The sequence below is a fragment of the Anser brachyrhynchus genome (assembly GCF_964034855.1).
Source record: "Anser brachyrhynchus genome assembly, chromosome: 11".
NCBI lineage: Eukaryota > Metazoa > Chordata > Aves > Anseriformes > Anatidae > Anser > Anser brachyrhynchus.
Window position 1 is genome coordinate 9,599,418 of NC_137706.1, and position 24,277 is coordinate 9,623,694.

A 24,277-nucleotide genomic window follows, 5' to 3' on the forward strand; every position below is an offset into this window, starting at 1 on the left:
AAAGCTAACAAGAAGAGAAACCAAAAACAACTCTGTGTTTCCCGATTCTTCAGCATTCCCCACAAGAACAAAGCCGAAACCAGCCAGGAAACCACCAAGCCCTTTGCAAATAAAGCAAGCCCATAGGCAAGGGCTTTGACAGAAGTTTCCTGCTGCCGTTCACGACGTGGATGTTTCCTGCCTGGCTGCCCAAGGTTATTCCCTCCCTAGCAAAGCCTGCACGAGATGCTGCATCCTGGGCAAAGCAGCGCTGGAGAATGTCACCTTCAGCAATGGTCTCAGCTGGCGTGTCAGACTGTAGCAGGGGACCAAGGTGTGCACCCCACACCGCATCTGGATGTGGGGAGCAGAGGATGGCGCTCCCCAGCTCAGCAGACACCCATGGCGAGCGGGGATGTTCTGGCAGTCAGTCCTCCAGCTCCCAGCACAGCACTTAAATAAGACTCAGCACCACTAAGTCAGGAGACCGGGGCAAGCAGTGAACCCAAACCTAAGACCACTGCGTTTCCCAAGGACACAAGAGCTCTGGGAGCAGTTTGGGCAAGACCTGACCCCACTTTTTTTTGCGGGCCAAGCTGGGCAAGGCGGTGATGCTGTTTTAAGGTGCATGGCTGCCTTCCCTAGGCACGGGTTTGGTTATCGGGCTCCTTTACCAGCGTATCCCTGTATGAGTCCTGCAAGCAGGGGACACTCAGAGCCTGTTTGGCTGGGGGAGCACAGGAGAAACATTCATTCCGAAATATCACAGAGGCATACGGGAGGGTGAGGGGAAATCTTTCTCAACCTAGTCACATGAAGCCAGAAACCAAGGCTGAGGAGCTCGAAATGAGGAGCTCGGAATTTTGGAGGTTTAACATCTGATCCAACAAACCACCCAAGCATGCTCGCACCTAAGAGACTGCGCAAACATTTAATACCTTAAATGTCAGTGTCTGCTCCTGGTAGAGATCTTGCTGGTTATTTTCACTTCACACAGGGGAAGGCTCCAGCGTCACTGTGAAAGCACAGGAAGACGAAGGTGGGCAGTCACAGGCTGCGGTACAGCAGAAGCCGTCATGGATGTGGAGCCTGGGAGATTCTGCTTCGTCAGCTTTACTTTCTTGCTGCAGAATCACCCTCCCACAGCACCGCTTTGTTCCTCACGGAGACAGTCAGCCCAGGACTGTCTTTGGCAAAAAGAAACAAGGCAGACGGGCAAAAAGCCATCAAGGTGGCCAAAGCAGAAGAGAAGGGCTCATCTGGTGAAGAGTCTACGTCCCAGCCAACCTGCCAGCCCCTGCAGGTGTCCGTGACACGCCAGCATTGATGGCCAAACACTGGAACAAACAACAAGATTACCGAAACACAGGAGTACAACCAGCTGCTGCCATTGCTGCTGAAAACACCCGCTGCTGCCGCTTCCCTTGTCAGTTCCACTGCGAGGTGAAGAGGGAACCGAACCAAAAATTTCTCTTTGATGTCAGAAGCAGAAAGTCCCTAATGAAAGCACTTACGTCGGGGAACTGCGGCCTGACCTCCACCCCTCCCGGAGGGTCAGCCAAATGCTTTCAGCAAACACCTTCCATCTGCTCCCGCGGCACAGCTGCTGAGACGCTCAGGCCACAGGCGCTGGCTGACGGCCGCGGTGCGGGGAGACGAGGCGGCAGGCAGGACACGGACAAGCTGAGCCCCAACGGGACCGGCTGCGCCGCTAAGCCGAGCGCTGAGGCCGTGATGAGAGCTGGGGCAGGAGCGGGGACACCAAGGGAGGACCGCAGGGAGCAGGCAGGTGGGAGGCAGCTCGTTGCAACTTGCTCGCAAAGAGCACAATCTGTTGAGCTCCAGCAAGTTGGTGCCTCGCTAAAGCTGCTTTCTCAGCAAGATACCAGCATCTCCCAGCGCTTCCAGTTCTGCCCCATACCCCGCTTAGGGCTCCAGCAGCTGGAGGAGCCGGGGCAGGCTCAGACAGACCTCGCGCTGCATCCAAAGCAGCTGCCTCCTGCAGCCTCCCCCCGGGCCGAGGCTGAGCTTCCCCTGCACGCAGCACCGCTTTCAGCTCGGGGCTGGAAGGCGGGAGGCAGTTGGAGCAGGCGGGGAGGCTGCGCTCACCTGGCTGCCGCAGGGTCGGCGATGAGGCACTCGCAGCTCCCGCTCGCCTCTTCCAAGAGCCTCCCGCATCAAAGTTTCCCTTCCTCCCCCTCCATCAGCAGCCCTGCAGGGCCCAGGCAGAGCCTCTCTTCCCCTCCCTGCCTCTCTAAATTTGCCTGGCTGCTGAACATTTCTATTCTAGGCAGGGACAGGCGAGATGAGGGAAGCGAAGCACACGCATCAGTCGGGTTGCGAACGACATCAGTGCCAAGTTCTCTGCTATATAGCCGTTTCAGGCAGAGAACGCGTCTGATGTGGTACTCCGAGCCAAGTAACATGATTTGCGAAAGAAATAGAAAGAAATCCTCTTTATGCAAAACCTCCAGGCGATTCTCAGCTACCTGGGAACACAGGGGAAAGCAGGAAGAGCCCATATAATGGAAAAAAGCTACTTTATACAAAACATTGGTCAAAGAGATCAAATCATAATAGCACGGGAGGATAAAGGAAAAATGTGGGGACACCACCAGCCCCGAGCTGTTCCCAGTCTGAGCTGAGAACTAGCAGGGCACAGCCTAGCAAACAAGCCAGCCCTGGTCCCAAAGCAAGTCCTGCACGGGTCTGGGGGGTTCAGGACAGCCAGCTCCAGCACCGCCGCGACATCTGTGATACAGCTAATCCCCAGCTAGCCTCGGGAGGATTCGGGGCTGACGGCAGGGCTCATCTCACAGCGGGAAAGGGAGGGAGGATGCTGGGCATATGCCACCCATTCCAGCAAAGCAAAGCGTGAAGGCACCAGGGATGGGAACCAATTAATCTGTTCTCAGACACACGGAGTCACGGCCGTCATCTGGAGCGGGTTCCCGAAGCAGGTGGTGAGAGCCGTGTCCGGGAAGGGTGTATCGAGTCAGGAAAGCCGTCAGGCCCGACCCTACGATAGCCATCAGATCTTATCTCCCACATATTGAAAAACAAAGCCAGTCCCTCCCTCCTGGGAGGCTTAATCCTCTAGCCAGGATTAAATGATAAGCTGTCCTGGAGGGAATGATCCAGCATTGCCGGGTGATAGCCGACACTATCAGCAAACAATAACAGCACTTGGAAATTAGAGGGGCACACAGGTGGCCGGAAGGTAATGGATCGTTTTCTGCTGTCAGCCTCCCTACTGTCACACGGCAGCACCTGGGGCAGAGCAGCTCCCATTTTCATGCCTTATTAACCTTGATGGTACAATCAGAGCCAAGCCAGGTCTGCCTCTGGCTCCAGCTTCTCAGTTCCCATTAGCTAATTACAGGCCAGATCGTTTGATTGCCTTTGCAGTGCAGGTCCTGGGCACCTCAAACAGGGCACCAAGGACTAGAAGCCACTTTGGAAAACACCGGCTGCAGCCCAGCAGAGTAACCCGGGGTGTCAGAAACGAGGCGTCTCTCCCAGGCAGCACCGCGCACTCTTCAGCACCTGCCTCAACCCCCTGCCTCTGTGCTTGTCATGTTCTTGCTGTCACCTGGCGGTGGCCGTGAACTCCTGCACCACACCAACGTGCAGGACTGCACCAGCCGTGACCGCAGAGCTGAGAACAGCTGATACCGGCTGAGAACAGCTAAGTTTGTGCCGAAAAGGAGATGTGATGCTCCTTTGTGGCACCTTCTCTGAGAACATCTGTAGCACAATTGGTTTTTACAGGCCTAACTCACCGGAGGAGGGCTGGCAGGTAAGCTCCACGCCCAGCACAACGTTCTCTTAATAACGACGGGCCAGAGGTAGCACTCTGTTCTGTAGGAGGAGTGCCCTCTGCTGACACAGCCGTCCTGCAACAGGCAGATCCATTCTCCAGCGCCCACGACGCAACAAGCACACGCCGCCTGGCAGGTCTGGAACACACCCCGGGATGGATGAGAACCCAAACACGAGGCAGGTGAATACAGTCCCTTTAATGCAGTCAGGCACAGGGGAACCACAACGACAGAACAAGACAAGACCGAGGCACGCCAGGCGGGCAGGAACCAAACAGCAGGCAGGGGTACGCGTTGCCAGAACTAAGACCGCAGGACCGTAGGTGCCACGTCTCCCCAGCACACGAGAGCTGCCTCCGCATGCTGAGCAGGGCTCTGGGGTCTCATCTCTGGTGGGCAGAACGGGGACAAGGGGGAGATTGGAGAGAGGTTACCAGTGGAGCTGGAGGAACCGGCCTCGGTGCTCTCAGCCAGGGTCGCGCAGCCCACCCGCGAGGACAGGAGCCGCCGCCCCGACAGCTCCGAGCCCCGGCGCAGAGCAGAGCTGTGGGGCCGAGTCCCAGAGCGAGGAGCGTCACGGTGCCGCACACCGCTCCAGCCTCTCCTGCCCGAAGCTAGGGAGCCCCGCCAGCAAAGATGAGCTCCAGGGCAGCCTGGATGTCCCCTCCGGTGGCCTGCAGGGCCCGGAGGCTCAGCTCATCGTCGTGTATGCCCATGTCTCGCAGCTGCTGCAGCTGGGGTTGCCACTGGCTCTACGGACAGGAAACAAAAGAAGCTAAGGGTAGGTGCAGGAGTCCAAGCGGCAACACGACAGCCTTCACCGCAGCCCCCTCTGCTACACTGGATTCTCCCACCTCTCTGACTCACAAGTGCAATGCTAAACGTGCAAACGGGTCATGAAGGTCCTAAATTTTGCTGAGCACACCCCAAATCCCCCAGCCCATCCCTCCCGTTCCACCCAGCCCTTTAACATCGGTCTGCTGCGCCTCCTCCAAGCTCTTCTCCCCTTCCAGCTCGCTGTCCTGCCACAGAAGGCAGCTGGAAGAACCACCTCCACCCCGCAGCACCCAACGCCATGCGGAGCTTTCACGGGTCCCCAGAAGAGGGGGCTGAGACACTGACCTGCAGGCTGGGCTGCCCCGAAGCCTGCAGGGCGTGCTGCAAAGCCTGGCTGAAGAGGTCGTTGGTGATGGGTGTCCCTGACTGGACGCTGGATGACATCGGGGAGGTCCCAGAGGAGTGACCCTAGGAGGAGATGAGTTGGGCACGGCTCAGGGGAGCGCTCCCCCAGCCCGTCTGGAGGAGACCCCAGACAGAGGGCTCCCAGACCGAGCAGGGCTCGCTCTCAGACGAGCCAGCTCCGTGGTGCGGGACCCCCCCAGCTGCTGTACCTGGGTGCCAGGGGTAGGCGTGTGGGAGCTGCTCTCCGGCGTGCTGGCCAGTGCCAGCGCGGTCGCCAGCTCGCTCTGGGTGATGGGCCGGGGCCCTGCAGCCCCGGAGTAGCCGAGGGAGGCCGGGCGGGAACCAGAAGTGCTGCTGGACGGCGTCGATCTCGTGCTCTGCGTGGAGAGAAAAGCGCCTCAGGCGTCAGTGTCCGTGTCCCGCTAAGGCCTAGCTCGTGTGCGTATTCCCAGGGATCTCTCCTCCACCGTATTCAAAATTCAAACATGGAACTTCTTAAAGGAAACACACCTGGCAATCAGACGTGTTTTTTTCCAAACCCAACTATAAAGCTGCTGAAGCTGGCTGTAAACCTTTTAATATTTCGTCCATCAGCTTAAAAACAAAAGACATTTATCTTCACAATGCCCCCGTGAGGCAGAGGAACTCATGCTGTTCTTGAGATAAGAGAGAGAACCTTTAAAGTCTTTAAGAGCTACGTGTTAAATGCATAAAGCAAGCCCCAAACAGCTGCCCCACCTGACCTGGCCTGCGAATTACCTGGTGAAAGTCATCTTCATCATCAGAGAGACCTTCAAACAGAAAGCCACCTGCAACAGGAAGAAGAATCACCAGATGCAGAGAACTGGGTGCTGGCAGGAACCGGGCACCGCATGAGAATCCCACAGAGGCCTTGGCCACACAGCCAGGCCCAGCCCCAGCTACAGCTCTGGTTAAGCCCCTAACTTGTGCAGAACAGAGCCCGCAGCACTCTGCTACCCACAGTGATTACACGTGTGTGGCCAGGAGAGGCTCTGAGGTTGCACTGGACGAGATAAGCCTCTGTCAACACAACCCATCAAACCACAACGCGCACTGCTCCTCGCTCAGGAACCCGAACTTCTTTTGCCTCCAGCCCGGGGAAGGCTGTGTGTCAGCCCAGCAGGGATTTATCTGCAGACGAAGCCCGCAGAGCCGCGTGGCCGCAGGCTGAACGCACCTGGCATGTCGCGGTAGGAGCCAGAGGACATGCCCCGGGAGGACGTCTCCGGGGCTGGGAGCGGGGTGCTGCCCGCCACCGAGTGCAGCACCAGCACGATGGCGTTCACCAGGGCAGGGTGAGCTGGGATCAGCCTGGAGGGAGGGTGGGAAAATAAATCATGTACGCGAGGAGGCTAAGAAAGCAGCAGCTTGATACTAGCAAAGAAATTAAAGCAGGAGCGGCAGAGCCATCCCCGCTGGCTGAGCCAACGCCACCTCAGATGCTGACTTTGGCTGCCCAGCAGCAAAATGCTCCCCGGCTCGCCCCCCACAGCCGGAGAAGCCTTCTCGGTCCCACTGCACACACCTGCTCTCCTGGGAGCAGCTCTGCTGGGAGCGACCAGACCTGGATTCGAACGCAGGGTCTGGAGGTGAGCACGGCCCAGCTCCCACTAAATACCCCGCAGCTCAAATCAGCAGTGGAGGAAGGCGCACATCAAAGCGTCAGCTCCCTCTTTTCTGCTGCTGAGGGTGAAGGGCCCTGTCCTGAATCTCTGCCCTGGTGCTCCTGTGCCGGCAGGCAGGAGCAGAACCGCTCTCTCACACCCTGAGGGAAGCAGCCTAAACAACAAAGGCACGGCCCAGTCACTGCGCCAGCTTACGTGTCCAGCATGTTGGGGTCTGCAAACACTGAGAAGAGATCCTTGTCCTGCAGCACTCCTGGGAGGGACCAGGAAGTGTGACCAGTACGAGACAGGATACAAAATCCGCAGGAGACGGTCAAATCATGGGAAGAAAACAAACGAATTGCTTTCAGGAAGTGAGTCACAAAAAGACACCACCGTAAACGCTCTATTACTGTTCTCCGAAACCTTTTGTGCCTTCCTAGAGAGAGGCTGAATCACAGCCACACCCCCGGGACGGGGCTTCCCCAGCAGATCCACAGGCTGTGCTCCAGCAGACAGCGATACTTTACGGCAGGATCAACCCTGACGCCCAGCTGGCTGTGAGAAGTTGCGATCCCATCCCATACGTCAGGGATTAAACACTCCTTAAGAGCTTATTTTAGTGTTTAAATTACAGTGTTTGTTTTATACCGAGGCCATCTTTACCTGGCTCTCCTCAGACCCTCTGGATGACATCTGGACTCACCCAAAGCAACTGGGTCGCTGCTGAGGCCAGGAGTAGCTACGATGATCTGATCCAGCGACTCCTTGTTCCCCAGCATTTTGAAGACCTGCCAGAGCAATCAGAAGGGATCAGCAGCGGCACACAGCAAGGCTCCACTCAGGGCCTTTCTTCAGCGAGGAAGACAGACAAAAGGCACCCAGACAAACTGCAGCCTCACTCACTGCATCTCTGTAGGCAGGGCTGCTGTGCAGGGCAGTGTGAAGGACCCGGAACTCGCGAACCGCTGCCACCTTATCCACGGGCTCTGAGAGAGGAAAGATAGCACTTCCAGCTTCCAGGCATACAAAAACATATAAATGTACCTTCCCACATGCACAGGAGGAAGTGTATTAAGGTAACGACCCTAAACTAACACAATTTATTCTACAGTTAGGCGCACACGAGCCTGGTTTTCCCTCGACCTAGAGTAATGAGACATTTCGTTCCTCATTCTCTGGCAACACCCTAAATCTGGCCACAGCCACGTAAGGAAGGGGTGCTCGCTCGCCCCGTGACATGATTCATTCCCTAACTCTACCCCATCTGCTGCTGTGGGAGGTGGAGCACACAAACAGGTCAGTTCCGCCCCCAAACCCTGCACCAGCCTCCCAGAAGCAAATCCCCAAGAGGAGCCGAGCTGTTCCTCACACCCCACCTCCTCCTCACCCGGTTTCTGATCGGGCTCGGGCCAGGACTTGCGCAGCACGTGAACAGTGGAGCCCGACTGGATGCCGTAAAAATCAAGCGTCTGGTCATCCCTCAGCTTGCGGCCACAGTAGATCAGATCTAGAGGAAGCGAAAAACATGGGAAGACAAATGCCTACAGCACGCTCGGAAAGGGCTCAGGGCCCTTAAGAACTGGGAACTGGGTGGGGACATCGCCCTGCCCGCGGGGACATGGCCCTGCCCGCTGAGCTGCTTCATCACGACATGAAAAACGAGAGGAAATCAGAGCTGATATTCACAGACATGTCTTTGCTGCCTCCTTTAGAAGAGCTGAGCTCTCCCCTGCGGACACGCCGGTACCGGCAAGCTCTGCCAAAAGGCTCCTTAAGGAGCGCGCCGACCCCACAGGAGCGCTGTGAGCCCCGCAGAGACCGAACGCGCCGGCACCACCGCAAGGCGCTCAGGCAGCCGCCGCGCAGCAGAGCCTCCGGCAAGCCCTCGGAGCACCATGCCACCTGCCCGGTCCCACCAAACCCCCCCTGCCCGGCCCCTCCAGCCCCGGGACTCCCCATCCCCGGGGCACGGCGGAGGCAGCAGCTCGGCGCCGCCCCCCGGCACCTACCGATGAGCTCGGGGTCGGGGACGGACTCCTGCAGCCTGCCGGTGATGAGCTGCTTGAGGCAGGAGATGCTGCAGCCGCCCAGCGGGCACTCGCCGAGCTCCGTCTCGGGCAGGCGCAGGATGGACTTGGGGGCCAGCGGCTGGTCCGCCAGCTTCACGGCGATGTGCCACTCGGGCAGCGCCATGGGCAGACCCGGCGCCGCGGGGGGGGGGGGGGGGCGGCAACAGCGGGGCGAGACCGCCAACCGGCTCCGGAACCGCTCCGGAGCTCCCCGGGGAGCTCTAAGGGGGGTCTGGGGGGGGGGGGGGGGGGCGCGGCCGGGCGCTGCAGGCCCCGAGCAGGCGCGGCCCCGGAGCTCCCCTCAGACCCTGCCGCCGCCGCTTCTCTTCCGGCAACACCGCGCCGGAAGCGGAAATGCCCCTACCACCCCGCCGCGGGGAGCCCTGGGACGCGTAGTCCGCTAAGGGAGGCTCCGCTGATTGGTCAGCCTGGAGGGAAGGTGGAAGGGCGAGCCAACGGGAGGCCGGCTGGGGGTTTAAAAGCGGGACGGGGGCATAAAGCCGCTCTTTGCCGCCCGGGGCTCGCGGGGAGGCGGTGGACCTGCGGCGCCTCCCGGCGGGGGGGCACTGCACGGAAACGGGGGGCTGGCAGCAGGGCCGGGGGCAGCCCCTCGCTCCCAGCAAGGCTCGGCAGGAGGGCAGCTGTCCCGGGGGCTGGGAGCCCATGGGGAGGCACCCCCGCTGCCCCTCCCAGCACGTGCACAGGCTGCCTCTGCAGCGCTGCAATAAACGGGTCCATCCTTTGCCTGCCTCTCCTGATGGAGGAAGCATTTCCGCGGGACAACTCCTCTTACTGAAGAAGTGTTTCTGCAGGACAACTCAACCCTCCCAGAGCAAAAGGAGCCGACCTCCCCAGGCTGAGGAGCTTCAGGAACATCCACTGCTCCACCTCATCGCCCTCTCCCAAAAAAGGAGAAGCTGCTCCTCTGACCCCAAAACCTGTGCCAGCCTGCTAGCTTTTCTGACAGGAAGGGCTGTTTACGTTCTAAAAAAAGCCAAGTTACCATGAAAGTCCAGAAAGGCTGCAAGAGCCACATACCAGTCAAGTTTCCCTTGCTAACAGTTCTTTAAATGGTTTGTGCCGCAGACAGTGACACGGCGCAGTTCGCACAGCACCGCTCCAAGTTCTGCTTTCGGAGGTTCAGACTCCAAGGCGGACACCCAGAGCTCAGTCTGAGTGCAGAGCCTGGCCTTACGCAGCACCCAGAGCAAGCAGACCCAGACCCACCCTAAAGAAGGCAAGAAATACCACTGCATAGCTTTAAGACTAAGAAGTTTATTTGTTTTCCTACAAATAAGTCAGTTGTGACAAACCTAAAGGTGACGAGCCTACTTTAGTGTCATCCTATTAGTGTTACACAGGAAACGTGAACAACCCTCCCTCTACCTTCGGAGGGTCAGTACAGCTATGAGGAGGAGCTGCCAGCCCCGGAACCTCAGCCTGAGGGGCTGCTGCTGTTCCTCTGCTAAAAACAAAAAAAAACCTCTAGTCACAAACTGGCCAAATCGTGGCAGGGCGGTTAAAACGCGTACTGCTCGTTACATTACTACTCGGTACCTCACCGGATTAGGACATGAACAGTCAAACAATAGTGGTCCGAAGCGAAGGGAGAGCCCCCCGAAGACCTGCAACGCCTCCTCCCGCAGGGGGTGGGGGCGCCCCGGGTGGCTGCCAGCAGCCCCTCTAGAAGCACTTGCGGTGGACGATGGAGGGGCCGGACTCGTCGTACTCCTGCTTGCTGATCCACATCTGCTGGAAGGTGGACAGGGAGGCCAGGATGGAGCCGCCGATCCAGACGGAGTACTTGCGCTCCGGCGGGGCGATGATCTTGATCTTCATGGTGCTGGGCGCCAGGGCCGTGATCTCCTTCTGCATCCTGTCGGCGATGCCGGGGTACATGGTGGTGCCGCCCGACAGCACCGTGTTGGCGTACAGGTCCTTGCGGATGTCCACGTCGCACTTCATGATGGAGTTGAAGGTGGTCTCGTGGATGCCGCAGGACTCCATGCCCAGGAAGGAGGGCTGGAAGATGGCCTCGGGGCAGCGGAACCGCTCGTTGCCGATGGTGATCACCTGCCCGTCGGGCAGCTCGTAGCTCTTCTCCAGCGAGGAGGACGAGGCGGCCGTGGCCATCTCCTGCTCGAAGTCCAGGGCGACGTAGCACAGCTTCTCCTTGATGTCCCGCACGATCTCCCTCTCGGCCGTGGTGGTGAAGCTGTAGCCGCGCTCCGTCAGGATCTTCATCAGGTAGTCCGTGAGGTCGCGGCCGGCCAGGTCGAGGCGCAGGATGGCATGGGGCAGCGCGTAGCCCTCGTAGATGGGCACCGTGTGGGTGACGCCGTCCCCGGAGTCCATCACGATGCCGGTGGTACGGCCGGAGGCGTACAGCGACAGCACGGCCTGGATGGCCACGTACATGGCCGGGGTGTTGAAGGTCTCAAACATGATCTGCGTCATCTTCTCCCGGTTGGCCTTGGGGTTGAGGGGCGCCTCGGTGAGCAGCACGGGGTGCTCCTCCGGAGCCACGCGCAGCTCGTTGTAGAAGGTGTGGTGCCAGATCTTCTCCATGTCGTCCCAGTTGGTGACGATGCCGTGCTCGATGGGGTACTTCAGGGTGAGGATGCCCCTCTTGCTCTGCGCCTCATCCCCCACGTAGCTGTCCTTCTGCCCCATGCCCACCATCACGCCCTGGTGCCGGGGGCGCCCCACGATGGAGGGGAACACGGCCCGGGGAGCGTCGTCCCCCGCAAAGCCCGCCTTGCACATGCCTGAGCCGTTGTCCACCACGAGGGCAGCGATCTCCTCGTCCGCCATGCTGACGCGCCTGGGGGACAAGGGGGGGCGGGTCACAGAGCGCCTCGTGGGGGGGACAGTGCGGGCCCTGCCCTCGTGTGCTGAGGGACCAGAGGGGGTCAGGGCACTAGAAAGGGCCAGGAGATGAGAGGGGGCACTGAGGAGACTCAAAGATGTGTCCTGGGGGTGCCAAAAAGGCATCAGGGTGACCTAACCCTGACCTAACCCCCCACAGCACGCACACCCTGAGGAGTCAGGCCAGGCCACCCACAACCTCTACCTCTCCCCCCCCCCCCCCCAAAAACTCCCCAGGGACACCCTCTTCCCCGCCGCCCCCCCCCCAAAGCCCCTTAGGGATGTTGCCCCTTTCCTTTCCCCTCCCCAAAAAAAGCCTCAGGGACACCCCCCTCCCCTCTTTTTCCCTCAAAAAAAAATCAAGGAAAATTTCTCTCCTCACCCCCACTCCAAATCCCCTGAGAGACATTCCCATTCCACCCCCCCCCCCCCCCCCAAAAAAAAAACCCTCAGGGAAGCCCCCCTCCTCTCCCTCCCCCCCAAGCCCCATCAGTAAGCACTCCTCCCCCCGCCCCCTCCCTCCCTCCCCCACCCCAAGAAGACCCCTCAGGACACCCCTCCTCCCCCTCCCCGAAGACCCGAGGGTCACTCTCCTCTCCCCCTACCCCCCAAAAATCCCTGGGGGACAAACCCTCCCCCCAGGGAAGGCCCCTGAGGGCTGCCCCCCCTCACTCTACCCCCAAAGCCCCTCCGGGATGCCCTTCTCTTCCCCACCCCCCGCACGCCCCTCAGGGCCGCCCCCCCCTTTCCCCCCAAACCCCTCGGGGCCGCGCCCACCCCCTCCTCACTTTCTCCTCCGGCATTCCCCCCTCTCGCAGCCCCCCGCACCCCTCTGGTGCAGCCCCCAGCCCCACGGACCCCCTCAGACCACAGAACAAAGGCCGGCACCGCCGCACCCACTATCCCACCTATGCCGCCGCCGCCTCGCCTGCGACTGCCCAGCCCCGCCCCGCGCCCCACTTTTTATACCCCCGGAACCGGAAGCCGCTCCTTCCCCGCCGTTCCATTGGCCGTCCCGCCTTTCCCTCACCATTCCTCCCGCCCCTTCCGGGCGCCGCCGTTGCCTGGGCCGCACCCGGAAGCGAGGCGGGAGCTTCCGGTGCCGGGCACCGCCCCCCCGCGGCCCGTTTCCGGTTGGGCTGAGGCGGGGCGGGCCCGGGGCTGGGGGGGCGGCGGCGGGCGGGGCCCAGGCGGCGGCGGCGGCGGCGCGCGGGGGGCCCGGAGGGCCCGGAGCCGGCACGGCCGGGGCGAGGCGCAGGTAACGGCGGCGTGGCCGCGTGGGGGGCCCAGGGAAACGGCGGGGGGAGGCTGGGGGCCGGGGGGAGGCGGCACCGAGGCGGGGAGACACCGGGAACCGGGCGGTGAGGGGCCGGGGACCGGGGGAGGGGGCGAGCGGGGGCTGGGAGGAGGCCCGGAGCCGGGGGGGCCGCGGCTCCGGGGGGGTTGGGGCAGCCCCCGGGGGGTTGGGGCAGCCCGGGGGCACGGTTTGAGCCCCCCCAGTGCCGGTTGTGGCCGAGGCCCCCCCCGGGGGTCTCGCAGCTCGGCCGGGGCAGCCCGTCCCTGCCCCCGGGAGCTCGGCGCCGCCCCGCGGGGTGTTCGGGTTGTTCAACGCCCCAGCTTTGTTCAGCGCAGGAACGCTTCGGTAAGGAGGGTCGGGTGAAACCGCCTAAAATCCGCCCAGAATTGGGCGTGAGGAGCTGGGGGGGTCACCGGGGGGGTCACCGGGACCGTGCCAGGCCCTAAAGCGGGCGTTGAAGCCCGCAGCTCGGTGCCCCGCCGGCCCCCTTGCCGTCGCCCGCCCTCCCTCCCTCCGTCCCTCCCTCCCTCCCGCTATCACGACATGTCGCGAGGCCGGCGCCCGACCACGACGCCTCTCCCGCTGCTGCTCGGCGCCCAGAGCTCGGCTCCTCGGGGGGCCCTCGAGGGTCGTGCGGGGTTTCCCCAAAACCCCCATGGCCCTGCGCAGAGCTCGCTGTGAGCTGCCCCCAGCGTCGGGCTGCTTATTTCCCCGTTTCCTCCCGTATTTCCCCGTTTCCTCCCGTATTTCCCCGTTTCCTCCCGTATTTCCTCCCGTATTTCCCCGTTCCCACCTTTATCCCATCGCACGCGAGCCTCTGAGAGCTCTCGGATTCCCTCGGGGGCCCCTGGGAGTCGGCCTCCCTCGGGCTGTTTGCTTTAGGGCGAGCTGCGTCGGTTCCCAAACGGGGCCCTGGGAGCTCAGCCCGCTGCGGGGCCGCCGGGCTCTGCCGGGCCCGATGCACGGCCCTGCTGGTAAGCAGCGGGTGGGAGGTGGCCGGGAGGTGCCTCGGCTTGCCGGAGGTCCGCCCGCCCTTTGTTTCCCCCAAGAGGCAGCGTTTTGTTACCGCTGCACCCCGAAGGGCAGCGGGGGAGACCTGTCTTAGCGGCTCCTTGCGTTGGAAAGCTCGGCGGGGCCCTCTCTGCCGGCAGGACGCCGAGTCCGGGGGAGGCAGGTTGGTGAGCCGAGGCGCAGCCATCGGGGCTCCGTGGCTTTTCTGGGGGTTTTTGCCCCAAAGGAGCCTGGTGCTGGCTCAGAACGGGGACGTGGTAACGTTTCCAGGGCATTTTCCCCAGGAAAATCAAAGGGGGAGCGCAGGCAGGAGCTGCCCCGTGCCCTGCTGTGCGTGTCGGGCTGCCTTTCCTCGCGTCGGGGAAAAAGCAGCGGCTAAAAGTAGTGTTTGGTGTTCGAAGCGTAAAGAAAGGAGTGAAACAACGAGAGCATTACAGACCCGAGAGAGGAGCGGCCCACGATAAAACCTTGCACGTTTCTTAATAGAAATATGGGGAGGATCAGGGCCCGGCTGTCTCCTTTTAAGGCAGTGTTTTCGGAAGGAGCGAGCCCCAAACGCTAAACCCAGTGTTTCAGGAGCGGTCGCTGAGCAGGCACGGGAGGATTCCGGGGGAAAACGAGCGGCTGGGCCAGCGGACAAAGGCATTTCAGCTGCCTTGTGGGGCACACGAAGCCGAGGTTATAGCAACTGTGTTCGGCTTGCAAATACAATTAAACGGGCTGAAAACTGAATGCGAGTTTGAGCCCGAGGCTGTTAAACACGAAGCTGATTGTTTCACGGTCTCCTGCACAGGAAAGAGTATTGGCTTTGCACTCTATTTATCCTCTTCCTGGGGAAAAGATGAAAGCATTTTATATTCATACGGCCAAATATTTGCCTCTCTTTCAGATTCCGCCCGTCTCCCAAGGCCGGGCCTCGAACCCTGCCCGCTGCAGCCCCAGCCGCCCCCCTCTCTTCCCAGCCATGCTCCGTGCGGGATGAAGCTGGAGGCCGTGGTTGAGCAGCTGCAGAAGCAGCAGCAGAAGCAGCAAAGCCCTCTGCAGATGGATTCCCGGGAGCGGCAGCAGAGGCAGCTGCGGGAAGCCCAGCTGCTCTACACGCAGCAGCTGGCGGTGCAGCACGCCGTGCTGGCAGCCACCGCGGGCCGGGCTTCGGGCGGCTCTGCCGGGGGTCCCCTGGGCAGAGCCCCGGCCGGGGCCGCGCGGGCTTTCGATGAGAGCAGCATGAATTCGGAGCCGGAAGAGGAGGAGGAGGACGAGGAAGAGGAGGAAGACGAGGAGGAGGAGGAGGAAGGCGGGTTGGAAGGCGGAGATCTCGACGATGGTGCCGATATGACTGGAAAGGAGTCCTGCTCTGCTCTGAAATACTTCCACGCTCCCAAAGCTGCCCAGCACAACCAAAGAGTGGCCTCTACCTCCAACCCTGCTCCGGCCGCGGGGCACCAGCGGGGACAGCAGGGCAGAGAAGAACAGGGTAAAGACACTACTAAGCAGCCGTACTGCGGCTCCCCGGCTGCGCGCCAGGGCTGGAGGTTGGACGAGCAGCTCAAGCAGGTGAGTGCTGCCCTCAGTCCCTTCTCCCTCCCAGGGCCGGGTCAGGCAGCCCGGGTTCTGCAGCCCAGCTGCGAGCACCGCTGTCTGGGGGGCTTTGGAAAGAGGGTGAGAGCTGGGCACGAGCAGAGCTGTGCTTCCCCGCGGCGCTCCTCCAGGTTTGTCTCTCAGAAAAGGACTGCGAGCTCAGCTTGCTTTGCAGGTGCAGGTTTCATAACTAAATGTCGGAGGATCGGTGATTCTTCTTGCTATAAGCAGGTATTTCAGGCAATGCAGCGCTTGTGGGCTGTGTTGGTGCAGAGCTGGCCTGCACAGCCTTTTGGGGACGTTTCCAGCACCTGTACCCGTTTAGAAATGGGGCCAAAGGGCTGCGTGGCTTGAATTAAAAGAATAAAATAAAGAGTTGGCTTTAACTGTCCTACAGGTGTTAGCCTGAGTGCGAGCGGGGTTAGGTTTTCAGATCGTTTTTTGTCCGAGCTCAGAAACCTTGTACAGACAAAACCAGATCTGTTTTCTTTCCCTCCTCCCCTCTTGCAAACACGATGGAGTAGAAAGGCCCGAGCTGCTCAGCGGCGGCTGATAAACGGTGAAAAGTTTGCTGCTGGTCGCGCACACGAGATTATTTGCTTTAAACTTTCATGGGCAGTGGTTCGAGGGGGAGCTGTTAAACCTCCACAAGCCTTATTACTGCTCCCAGCCCGCTCAGAGCCCACTGCGGGCTCCTGCCCTGGGGTTTCTCTGTGCTGGCTTCGCCAGAAGAGCTGCCCCCGACAAGGAGCTGACTTGTGCTGCTGTAGGGAAATGAGGGGTGGCTGTGTCAGGCGGGGCACAAGCGCTACAGAAACTGCTTCAGAATTTGCTGGATTGTAATGGCCGACAAAAACTTCCTCTTTCGGGCTGGAGAACGCTGGGCAGGACTCTGGTTTTAGGGGCTCAGCCTTAAAAATAGGCTGAGGCTCTGGCTGCTGGCACTCCTAGCGTGGCGGGTGCCAACGAGGATGGCACTGTGCTTTGTGGCAGTTCTTGCCTGTCTTGTGAGAGGGCTGTGAATCGCAACGAATTGGCTCGGGAAGGCAGCTCCACGCGTGCCGCAGCTGGTCGCAGCAGGCACAGAGTGGCAAAGCAGCGCTGTCCAGGCGTTTTCCGCCTGATGTACCGTGAACCGGCGCTGACGCAGCTGCTTTGGCCCAGTTCCGCAGCATTTCTGCAGCGATCGACCGTTTGGGTGCTGGGTGCAGCCTAAACTACCCAGATTCCAGGCCAGTGTGGTGGGGAAGCCGAGGTGCACAGAGCTCTGGGAAGCAAAACTTAATCTTTGCCGTGCCAGATGGATCCGTTTCAGTACAGCAGGTAAAGAAAGGAGTCGGTGAGATTCGTGGACGTCAGGGTGATGGGTTATGGAGGAGTACCAGCCCCGCCGCAGCAGCTCGATCGAGGGGTGGGAGAGGATGGCAGGAAGCGGGCAGGCCCTCGCGCTGCCCCCAAGTCGATCTGTTCCTGGCCCTGGAGGTGGAGTGCTGGGCCGGGGGGGCGCCTGGTGTGCCCCCAAAAGGCGTCCCGTCCCAGTCCCGCAGGTGAGCGGGGCTGTTCGGGTGCTGCGGCGCGCTCCAAAGGCCCCGTCGAGGCTCACCGTATTCATGATGCAGGTGAAGTATATTCACCTTGAGTAGGGTAAATATTGCAGATCAACTTGTTTGCATTCGCCAGCGGAGCCTGCATACCAGGGAGTAAAAATTTAACTGCGGGACCGGAGCCGGGGAGCTGCGAGGAGGTGGGAGTACGCAGGTAGGGGGGCGGTTCGCTGCCGGGGCTGCAGAGGGGGACAAAAACGTGCCTGCGGCTGCGAACTGCCCCCGTAGTCCTGTGCTCTGAACTGCAGCACGCTGCCCCGCTTCAGGTGCTTCATTTGAGGCGTGTACCTCAAAGGTGCCGGGCTTTTCCTTTTGTCTTCGTCTGAAACGGTTGATTTTAGGCAGGAAAATCTGGACGAGGTGCGGAAGGCCTGCGTTCTGCGGCTGATTTTCCAAACGATTCCTCCCCTTGTTTTTTTAAGGCGCTGTTGAGGCTGGAGGCCAGTAACCTGTTAGCTTATGCTGTTCCCAGCTAGGTCTGGCCTGGGAGTATTTGCGGTATGCGTAATGGCTGCTGCTTGCGGAGGGCAGAAAGTCACTTCTGTTCCTTCCTTCGAGTGTGACTCGTTCCCCCAAAAGCGACGCCCTTGCAGAACAGCACATCTTGATCGCGTCAGGCTGAGGCTGCCCGGGAGGCACGCGGCGTGGAGGCGGCAGAAAGGTGGAGGGAGGCTCCCGGTGAGGTGAGGCCCAGCTCCGTCCGCTGCCGGCCAGCCAAGTAAATAATTGTACGACAAGCCGGCGGACAAAAGGGCTGGCTCAGCTTCTGACCCAGGGGCGGTGGGAATCCCGTCAACACAAAACGACGAGGGAGTGGACTTGCTCGTCGGGGAGCCGCGGGCCCGACAGCAGAGCAGGGGACGTGTGCTCAGCTCGTCCCACAAACCCTGCACAAATCCATTGCCGCTCCCGCGTCCCTCCTCGGAAGGGCGCTGGGGACGCCTGCCTCGCCCCGAAGAAAAAGCAGCTTTTAATTCCCCGGGTGAAAACGCTGCTCCTAGCAGCTGTGGGCTGTGGGTTCTCGTCCAGCGGTCCCTCGCATTGCTTGGCAGCGGTTTTGGTTACCGGGGAGAGCGGGGCACGAGGGGCAGGACCACGGCTCCTGTCTCTTTGCTGCCTGCCCAAACTCCTTTTTTCCACCCGGGGCTGGTGCAGCACGAGCCCTTTTGCAGGGCTGCTCTTACAGCAGGCAGTTAGTTCGTGCATTCCTTCGTGGAATGTAAAAACAAAGGCAAGGTTTCCAGGCACCAGCTGATATTTCGTGCCCTCCTAAACGCAGCAAGGTAACTCTCGGCAAAGCACGCATCTGATTGCAGCGTAGCTCCTGGTCTGTTTTTTTTTACGGTTGTCTCACGTTAGAGCCTCTGAAATCACCAGTCACTCCTGAAAATCCTGACCTAAACTTTTACAAAGGTCACGGTGTTTATTAAGAGAAGTCAGCTTAAAATAATTACTTGGCCTTTGCTCTAGGCTCTAGGAACGAGTGGCTGAGATTCCGTAACCTGAAGTATGTGCCTCGAGTGTTGTGCGTATCCAGGTATTGCTCAGGAGATACTCATTAATCCGCAGGGGGTGAAGGTCCCAGGAACAAAGCATCTCAGGCAGCTCGTTTCTTGTCTCCTGGTTATTTTGGAGATCCAGGGCCCAATTCAAGGGCCAATTCAATTTTAATTCCCGTGGGTCACCATTTTTAATGTTGTAGGGGAAGGAGGGTTCCCCACTAACAGGTGACGGCCAATATTTGGTTTCTCGTTTATTGACGGCTTTGTTCTGCAGGAGCAGGTTGTGGTTTTGAAGTTGCCGACGGCTGCTTCTCCTGAAATTTGTGGTTTAGGTTTGTTTTGGCAAAGTCTTCGTCCCTGGGATAGCCTGCTTCTGCTGTAGCAACTGAACTGGGGTTTGTATGGGTACGTAGCTTAAAGTGGCTGGAGCTCGGTTCAAAAAAGGACACCAAAATAACCAAAGAACACGTGGGAGAGGAGAACCAAGAAACCATTCGTGACAGTGACCACAAGGGCCAGGTTTCCAGCCCTCGGTGTGTGTGGTTGCGCGCACGCTCCCGGTGACTGAAGATGTCCCCGGCTTTCAGTGCTGCGGAGCAGAACCCGAGCTCTGTGAGTGTGCTCAAAAGGAAAGCGGACCTGCAGGCACGAATCTACAGGGAGCGCGTCTGTCTGGAGCCAGCCTTGCAAAAGAAGTCTCACGTACCCGCCTGCCTTCTCCCTGGCTGGAAGTCCCGCGGTTAGCTGCTGCTGATGCCACCCAAGGGGGAGAGGCTCGCAGAGGTACAGAGTTGCCGAAATGGGCAGGTGAGGGCATCCCGTACCCGCTCTGCTGCTGCCCGCCCGGGACAAGGCTGCAGCCTACACGCGGCTGGAACCAGGGCATGCCCCCAAATCCTCATCTCCTGGGACAAGTGCACAGGATTCATCAGGGCTACGCTACGTAGCAGCAGCTGGGCTGTATCTGGCAGCAGAGGCGCGGGGTAAGGAGCTCGTTTGTATCCTGGGGAAGATGCGGCTCATTTTAGGATTCATTCAGGCACTAAATTTATCTTCAGGAACAGTCGCAGCTTGTCTTCCCCGGTGCCAATTTGTAGATATTTAGCTGACAGCGGAGATGGTAGGTGGCAAGAGCTCGAACGTGTTGCATTCTTCTGCTTCTGTTTTCTCACTTCAGGGTGGATCTGAGAACCTCCCGGGTGGCAGTGAGAATTTCTCTTCCCATAGCCATGTTAACGCCGAGCGAGCCTCCTTGTCACTTAGGTTGCGGTTAACTCCTCCGAGTGTTTGTGAATAGGAGCCATTCACAAAGAGTCCGACTTTTCCTTTCGGGTGAGGAAATAGATTCCTGTTTTGCAAGTAATTGTGTCGGGGCTGCAATCGCTAGGTTGAGGGAGCACAAAAGAAACTTTATAAAAACGGGTAATTAATCTGTTAACTCGGGTCCTTTCTTCCCTTTCCTTTCCCATCCTCCCCGCCATTCCTGACATCACTAAAATGTTTTCAGCAACGAGCTTTGAAGCTGGAGATCCTGAATTGAGCTCTGTTATTAGGCGGAGTGGGAAGGGTTTATTCCAATTCCAGCAGGGCTTTACCAGGCGGGCTGTGTCCGCAGTAATTATAACTCCGTGCTCCGTGCTTGAGAACTTGCAGCTCAGGGCAGTAGCCCTGATCTTATCAGTGTTTAGTACTACAACAGTTTGCTTTATAATAGCATCTGTTTCACTTCCTAAGGCTTAACTCTACCCACAAAAGGAATTTCTGTGGATTCCCTGATAATCCTGAAATTGCTGCCCCTGTACCTTTTCATTGACTCGCTGCTGTCGGTTAACCCAGGGGGTGAGGGAGGGGCTTGCTTTTCCACCACAACACTTTGCCGGGGCCCTACGTGGATATTTCGGCAGATTTCTGGCCTGAAATCTGCATCAAGGCTGCAGGTCTGCAGACTGATTTCTGAATTTCAGGCCATGAGATTTTCTTTTCTTTTTCATGTTCAGCAGGTTAGAGTTTGCCTTTTGAATAGTTTTGTAGTCTGGTAAAACCTTGGTAGACCAGCTGAGCTGTTTTTCTCTGTCCCTTAGTATTTCCTTAAGATTTTGTCCCTTAATGTTTTGCTTTTACGGAGCACGGTGTCTTGTTGCAGCATCTGAGGGATGGATGTCCTGCAGGCAGGAGTTCAGGCTGCTGCTTTGTTAGGTTTTTGTTCTCAAAAGGGTGAACTGGACGAAGCAGGAGGGTGTTTGTCACTCTCCTCTCTGTCTGCTGGGTAACTCTTGCGTTGGAGGAAGGGGTTAACTCTGGCTTTTGAACACGGGATTGGAAACCAAAATTGCTCTGGACATCTGAGCTTCCCTCTAATAAGATATTCCAGGTGGTTGGGGAGTAATCCTAAAATAGCTGCAGATATAATTGCTGCTGAAGGCAGGGCTGCAGCCTCTCGGGGAGCGCGCTGGTGGCCCCCGAGGTGTGCCTGGGCGCGGGATGCTCCCTGCCCGAGCAGCGCCGGGCTGCTCCTCCTGCCTTTTTTCTGCAAGGAACTCGGGATAAACCCGTGCCCGTGGTGACTGGGAGCAGTGGGAACGGCTGTTTGTCAAGCACCACAAATTCCCTCGACGCCGGGCGGTGGAGGGAGAGGCAGGGCTCTCCCCAGAGAGCGAGCTGCCTCTCCGCGCAGTGTTTTTTCCTTCCTGCTCCTACTGCCTGACTTATACAAAGGTCTTTTAATGACTTGTGAGGATATATTGATTTCTCAGGTTCCTGCTGCTCGTACAGAAGGCTTCTCAGCGCAGGGCAACTTTGTTTTCCTAGGAGGAACGGGGAGGAAGTTTGATACCCACACTTCCTCCGGGCTCTGTCGCTGTGCAAGATGTATTTTAGGCTCCGAGTGCAGCACCCGTGGCACCTTCAGGCGGCTCTTCACGGGTTGACCTGCTCCAGTTGTGCTCAGGTCGCTGTTCCAACCACTGCCAGGAACCATTTCCAGCCTGTAATAAAAGCAGTATGACCCGAGGTAAAGTGCTTCTAACCCGCTGGCTGCGGGGTTTCGCCCAGCACAGTCACACATGCTGCAGGTGGGAGGACTGAAGATGCTCATCCTCAGCTGCTGATGCCCCCCGCAGCCCCTCACCTCGGATCGCTCCGTGTCATGCCAGGTGACAGCCAGTTTTCTGGACATATGGCAAAACACGGCCAGCTTTAAGCTCCTTTTCACTAGCTAGGGTGGGGGAAGAACTACATCTGTGCTCCCAAGCACCTCCCGATGGAGGTGCATACGTTCTGCTTACTTTGTGCATCGACCCTTCACCTCGTGCCTTATTCTAACGACCTTTTCTTCAAAGAAAACAACAAAATAGCTCCTGAAGAGTCTGTAATCCCATGGAAAGTTGTGCCAAAATTTTATCAAGTTCAAACCCGCTGGCAGTGGAGAAGTGTCTTCTCAAAGCTCCCTTCTCTTCTCTCGTCCTCAAACGTAGTGGAATAAGCGCTCAGCATGACCTGAGTTCCCGATGAAAACGAGTGTTTGGCTTCTGGAGCACCCGCTTTAGGCTCTAATACCGTGAGCAGGTTTGCCCTGTGGATTTATAGCCAAGCACAAACTTGGGAAGAAGGCAGCTCAACCCTCTGAAAGCCATTTTGCCTTGGATTGGGTAAATTCAGGGATGCAAAATAACTGCTGCCCTCTGAAGAGGCTGGCTGGTTTCCTGCTCTGACTGTTCGCCCAGGTTTGTCGATCCGAGTTAAGTCAGTGGGGTTTTAGGAGCAGCTGGATGTTACCATAATTGGCAAAGAAAAAAAAACAAAACACCCCTGTTTTTAATCTCTGCTAGCAAAGGACACCCAGCTGAATCCTCCTGCGAACAAAACCGGTCTTCAGATCTCTTCCTAGTGAGGGCTGGGAATTGATCTGCTGTAATAAACAGCTGACATAACAGAAGTGGCAATAATCCCCCATTAAATATCTCTCAGTTGATGGGACTCGCCGGATAATTGACTTTCCAGCAGGAATTACTGGCTCAAACTAAATCAGCAGGCATTAGGGCAGCTCACTGCAGTGGTTTTTAAAGGGGGAAATGTGGCTTTGGCTGGCCTTGACAAGAGCTATTCATCTTTCTAATTCAATGGACGTGTCACAACCAGATGACTCGGAGGTTTCAGATATGGGACCACCGCTCTAATTCACGCGCATTTTCCTGTCGGGGCCTCTTGCTTTCTTCAGCTCTCTTCTGCCTGCTGCGTGTTTGTGGGGGCAGAGGGTGGGCTGAGGCGCTTTGCCAGGTGGAGCTGGCTGTGCTCTGTCCTCGAGGGGCTCTGGAGCACTTCCTATGTAAAGTTTGTGGTTTGAAGATGCTCAGACTGCTTGCAGGATCGTTCTGCTGTTCTCAGTGCTGCCGTACGGCCAGGGGCTGCCTCTGCTGGTTTCCAGCCCTGGTGCTGGTTGCGGGATGATGCAGAGTTACCAAGCACAACAAGCCTAACGAGAGTAATCCTTTTAATGCCTAAGAAGAATGAATCTTTATCCAGCAAAGCTGGGTTTTCATTTCTCTGTGGAACAGCCAGATTCGGCAACTTTCAGAAGCTGGGGTGGAGAGGAGTGTGTCATCTCCCTCTTTCTCTTTGGCATACTCGGGTTTTGGCTTTGCAGGCAAGCCAGGGGAGGCCAGAAGGGCATTTCCAGGTGTGGCAGGGAGCAGTTCCTTCTTCTGGCTAAAAGGACAGGAAGGAGAGCCCTGTGTGTGCAGGGGATGGCTGGGTAGCACCCCCACCTTCCAGCGGGGGCTTTTAGCATGTACGCTGGTCAAAAGCTCTTTCTAGTTTCTTTGCTCTAAGCCATTACCTGCCTTTCTGTGGTATTGTGCCCATAGATGCGCGTTTGCAAGCTTTCTGGAGCTGTCCCCAAAGCCTTTCCCTGGCACCTATTTCAGCCTCTCGTTCCTCCCTCTCCCCCTAGAACGGCAACGTGACCTGGAGCGATGAAGGCGATGGCTGCCGAGGAAGAGAAATTTCACGAGACTTTGCCAAGGTCAGTGCGGTCACGGGGATCTGGGGGGAGGGACTGACTTTGGGGTTTTCTTCCCCTGAGCTGTGGCAGAAGACGACTACTGAGCCCTTACTGTTTTGTAGTTAACCTGTGAGAAAACTGCTCTGTCCTGCAGCCCTCTGGCTACCAGCCTGCAGAGTTGGCTAGTTTGCCTGCGGTCTCTGGAATGGAGCTGGAGCTAAGCCTTCATAAGCAGCCTTCTCACGCTTGGGCAATACTTTCTCTGGCTGGGAGAAGAGTGTTTTGTTTCTGGAACCCCTTTCACACTGTGGTAATAGATCTGGAAGTGGCAGCAACGTGTCACATCAGCTAGAGGAATTCATTTTGAACCGAGCTGCCTTTCTGAAAGGGTGCAGCTAATTGCTCTGCAAATACAGCGGCGTGTTTTCTTCCCAGGGCTCAGTGTGTGAGCAAGCACAGAGCTGCACAGGAAGAGCACCCCAAAGCCCCTCTTCTTTTGGGCTAGATGAGTACTGAGCAGCTAGCAGCACCTATAGGGACTCTGAACGACATTTTTCTCCCGGTGAATCTTTTGCTTTTCTGTTGATCTGTTTCACAAGAGTAGCTACAACCAGCAAAAAGTTGCACGGAGTTATGCAAGCAAGAAGGAATTAAAATCTGCTTTACATGCAGCATTGTCTCCTGTCTTGTTCCATATCCTCCCATATCTCGGTGGTACTGACTGCAGCCCTGTCACGTT

The 24,277-nt window shown here is 58.4% G+C and overlaps 4 protein-coding genes across 5 annotated transcripts in view; 1 reads left to right on the forward strand and 3 right to left on the reverse strand.

The window, feature by feature from the left end:
- Positions 1-3,830, reverse strand: part of SEMA7A (semaphorin 7A (JohnMiltonHagen blood group)) — a 34,159-nt gene extending 30,329 nt beyond the window's left edge. For both annotated transcript variants that reach the window (XM_080607775.1, XM_080607776.1), the window contains exon 1: positions 918-3,830. The gene's annotated coding sequence lies outside the window, so the exon portion shown is untranslated. The remainder of the gene's footprint in view (positions 1-917) is intronic.
- A 148-nt stretch (positions 3,831-3,978) lies between these two features.
- UBL7 (ubiquitin like 7) lies at positions 3,979-9,035 on the reverse strand. The gene is made up of 10 exons (XM_080607786.1): positions 8,620-9,035; positions 7,998-8,117; positions 7,514-7,596; positions 7,314-7,398; positions 6,824-6,881; positions 6,181-6,314; positions 5,742-5,791; positions 5,192-5,359; positions 4,923-5,045; positions 3,979-4,552 (listed from the first exon to the last, which is right to left on the reverse strand). The coding sequence occupies exons 1-10, from the start codon at positions 8,801-8,803 to the stop codon at positions 4,415-4,417; spliced, it is 1,143 nt and encodes a 380-aa protein (XP_080463912.1). The 5' UTR covers positions 8,804-9,035; the 3' UTR covers positions 3,979-4,414.
- An 899-nt stretch (positions 9,036-9,934) lies between these two features.
- On the reverse strand, positions 9,935-12,515 carry LOC308201045 (actin, cytoplasmic type 5). Its single transcript, XM_080607785.1, has 2 exons — positions 12,456-12,515; positions 9,935-11,503 (listed from the first exon to the last, which is right to left on the reverse strand). Exon 2 carries the CDS (start codon positions 11,491-11,493, stop codon positions 10,363-10,365), a length of 1,131 nt encoding a protein of 376 aa, XP_080463911.1. The 5' UTR covers positions 11,494-11,503; positions 12,456-12,515; the 3' UTR covers positions 9,935-10,362.
- A 148-nt stretch (positions 12,516-12,663) lies between these two features.
- The window catches only part of ARID3B (AT-rich interaction domain 3B), a 33,232-nt gene continuing 21,618 nt past the window's right edge, over positions 12,664-24,277 (forward strand). Inside the window, exons 1-3 of the mRNA XM_080607780.1 lie at positions 12,664-12,805; positions 14,745-15,409; positions 23,488-23,559. Of these exons, the coding sequence (XP_080463906.1) occupies positions 14,834-15,409; positions 23,488-23,559 (648 nt within the window). The 5' untranslated portion in view covers positions 12,664-12,805; positions 14,745-14,833. The remainder of the gene's footprint in view (positions 12,806-14,744; positions 15,410-23,487; positions 23,560-24,277) is intronic.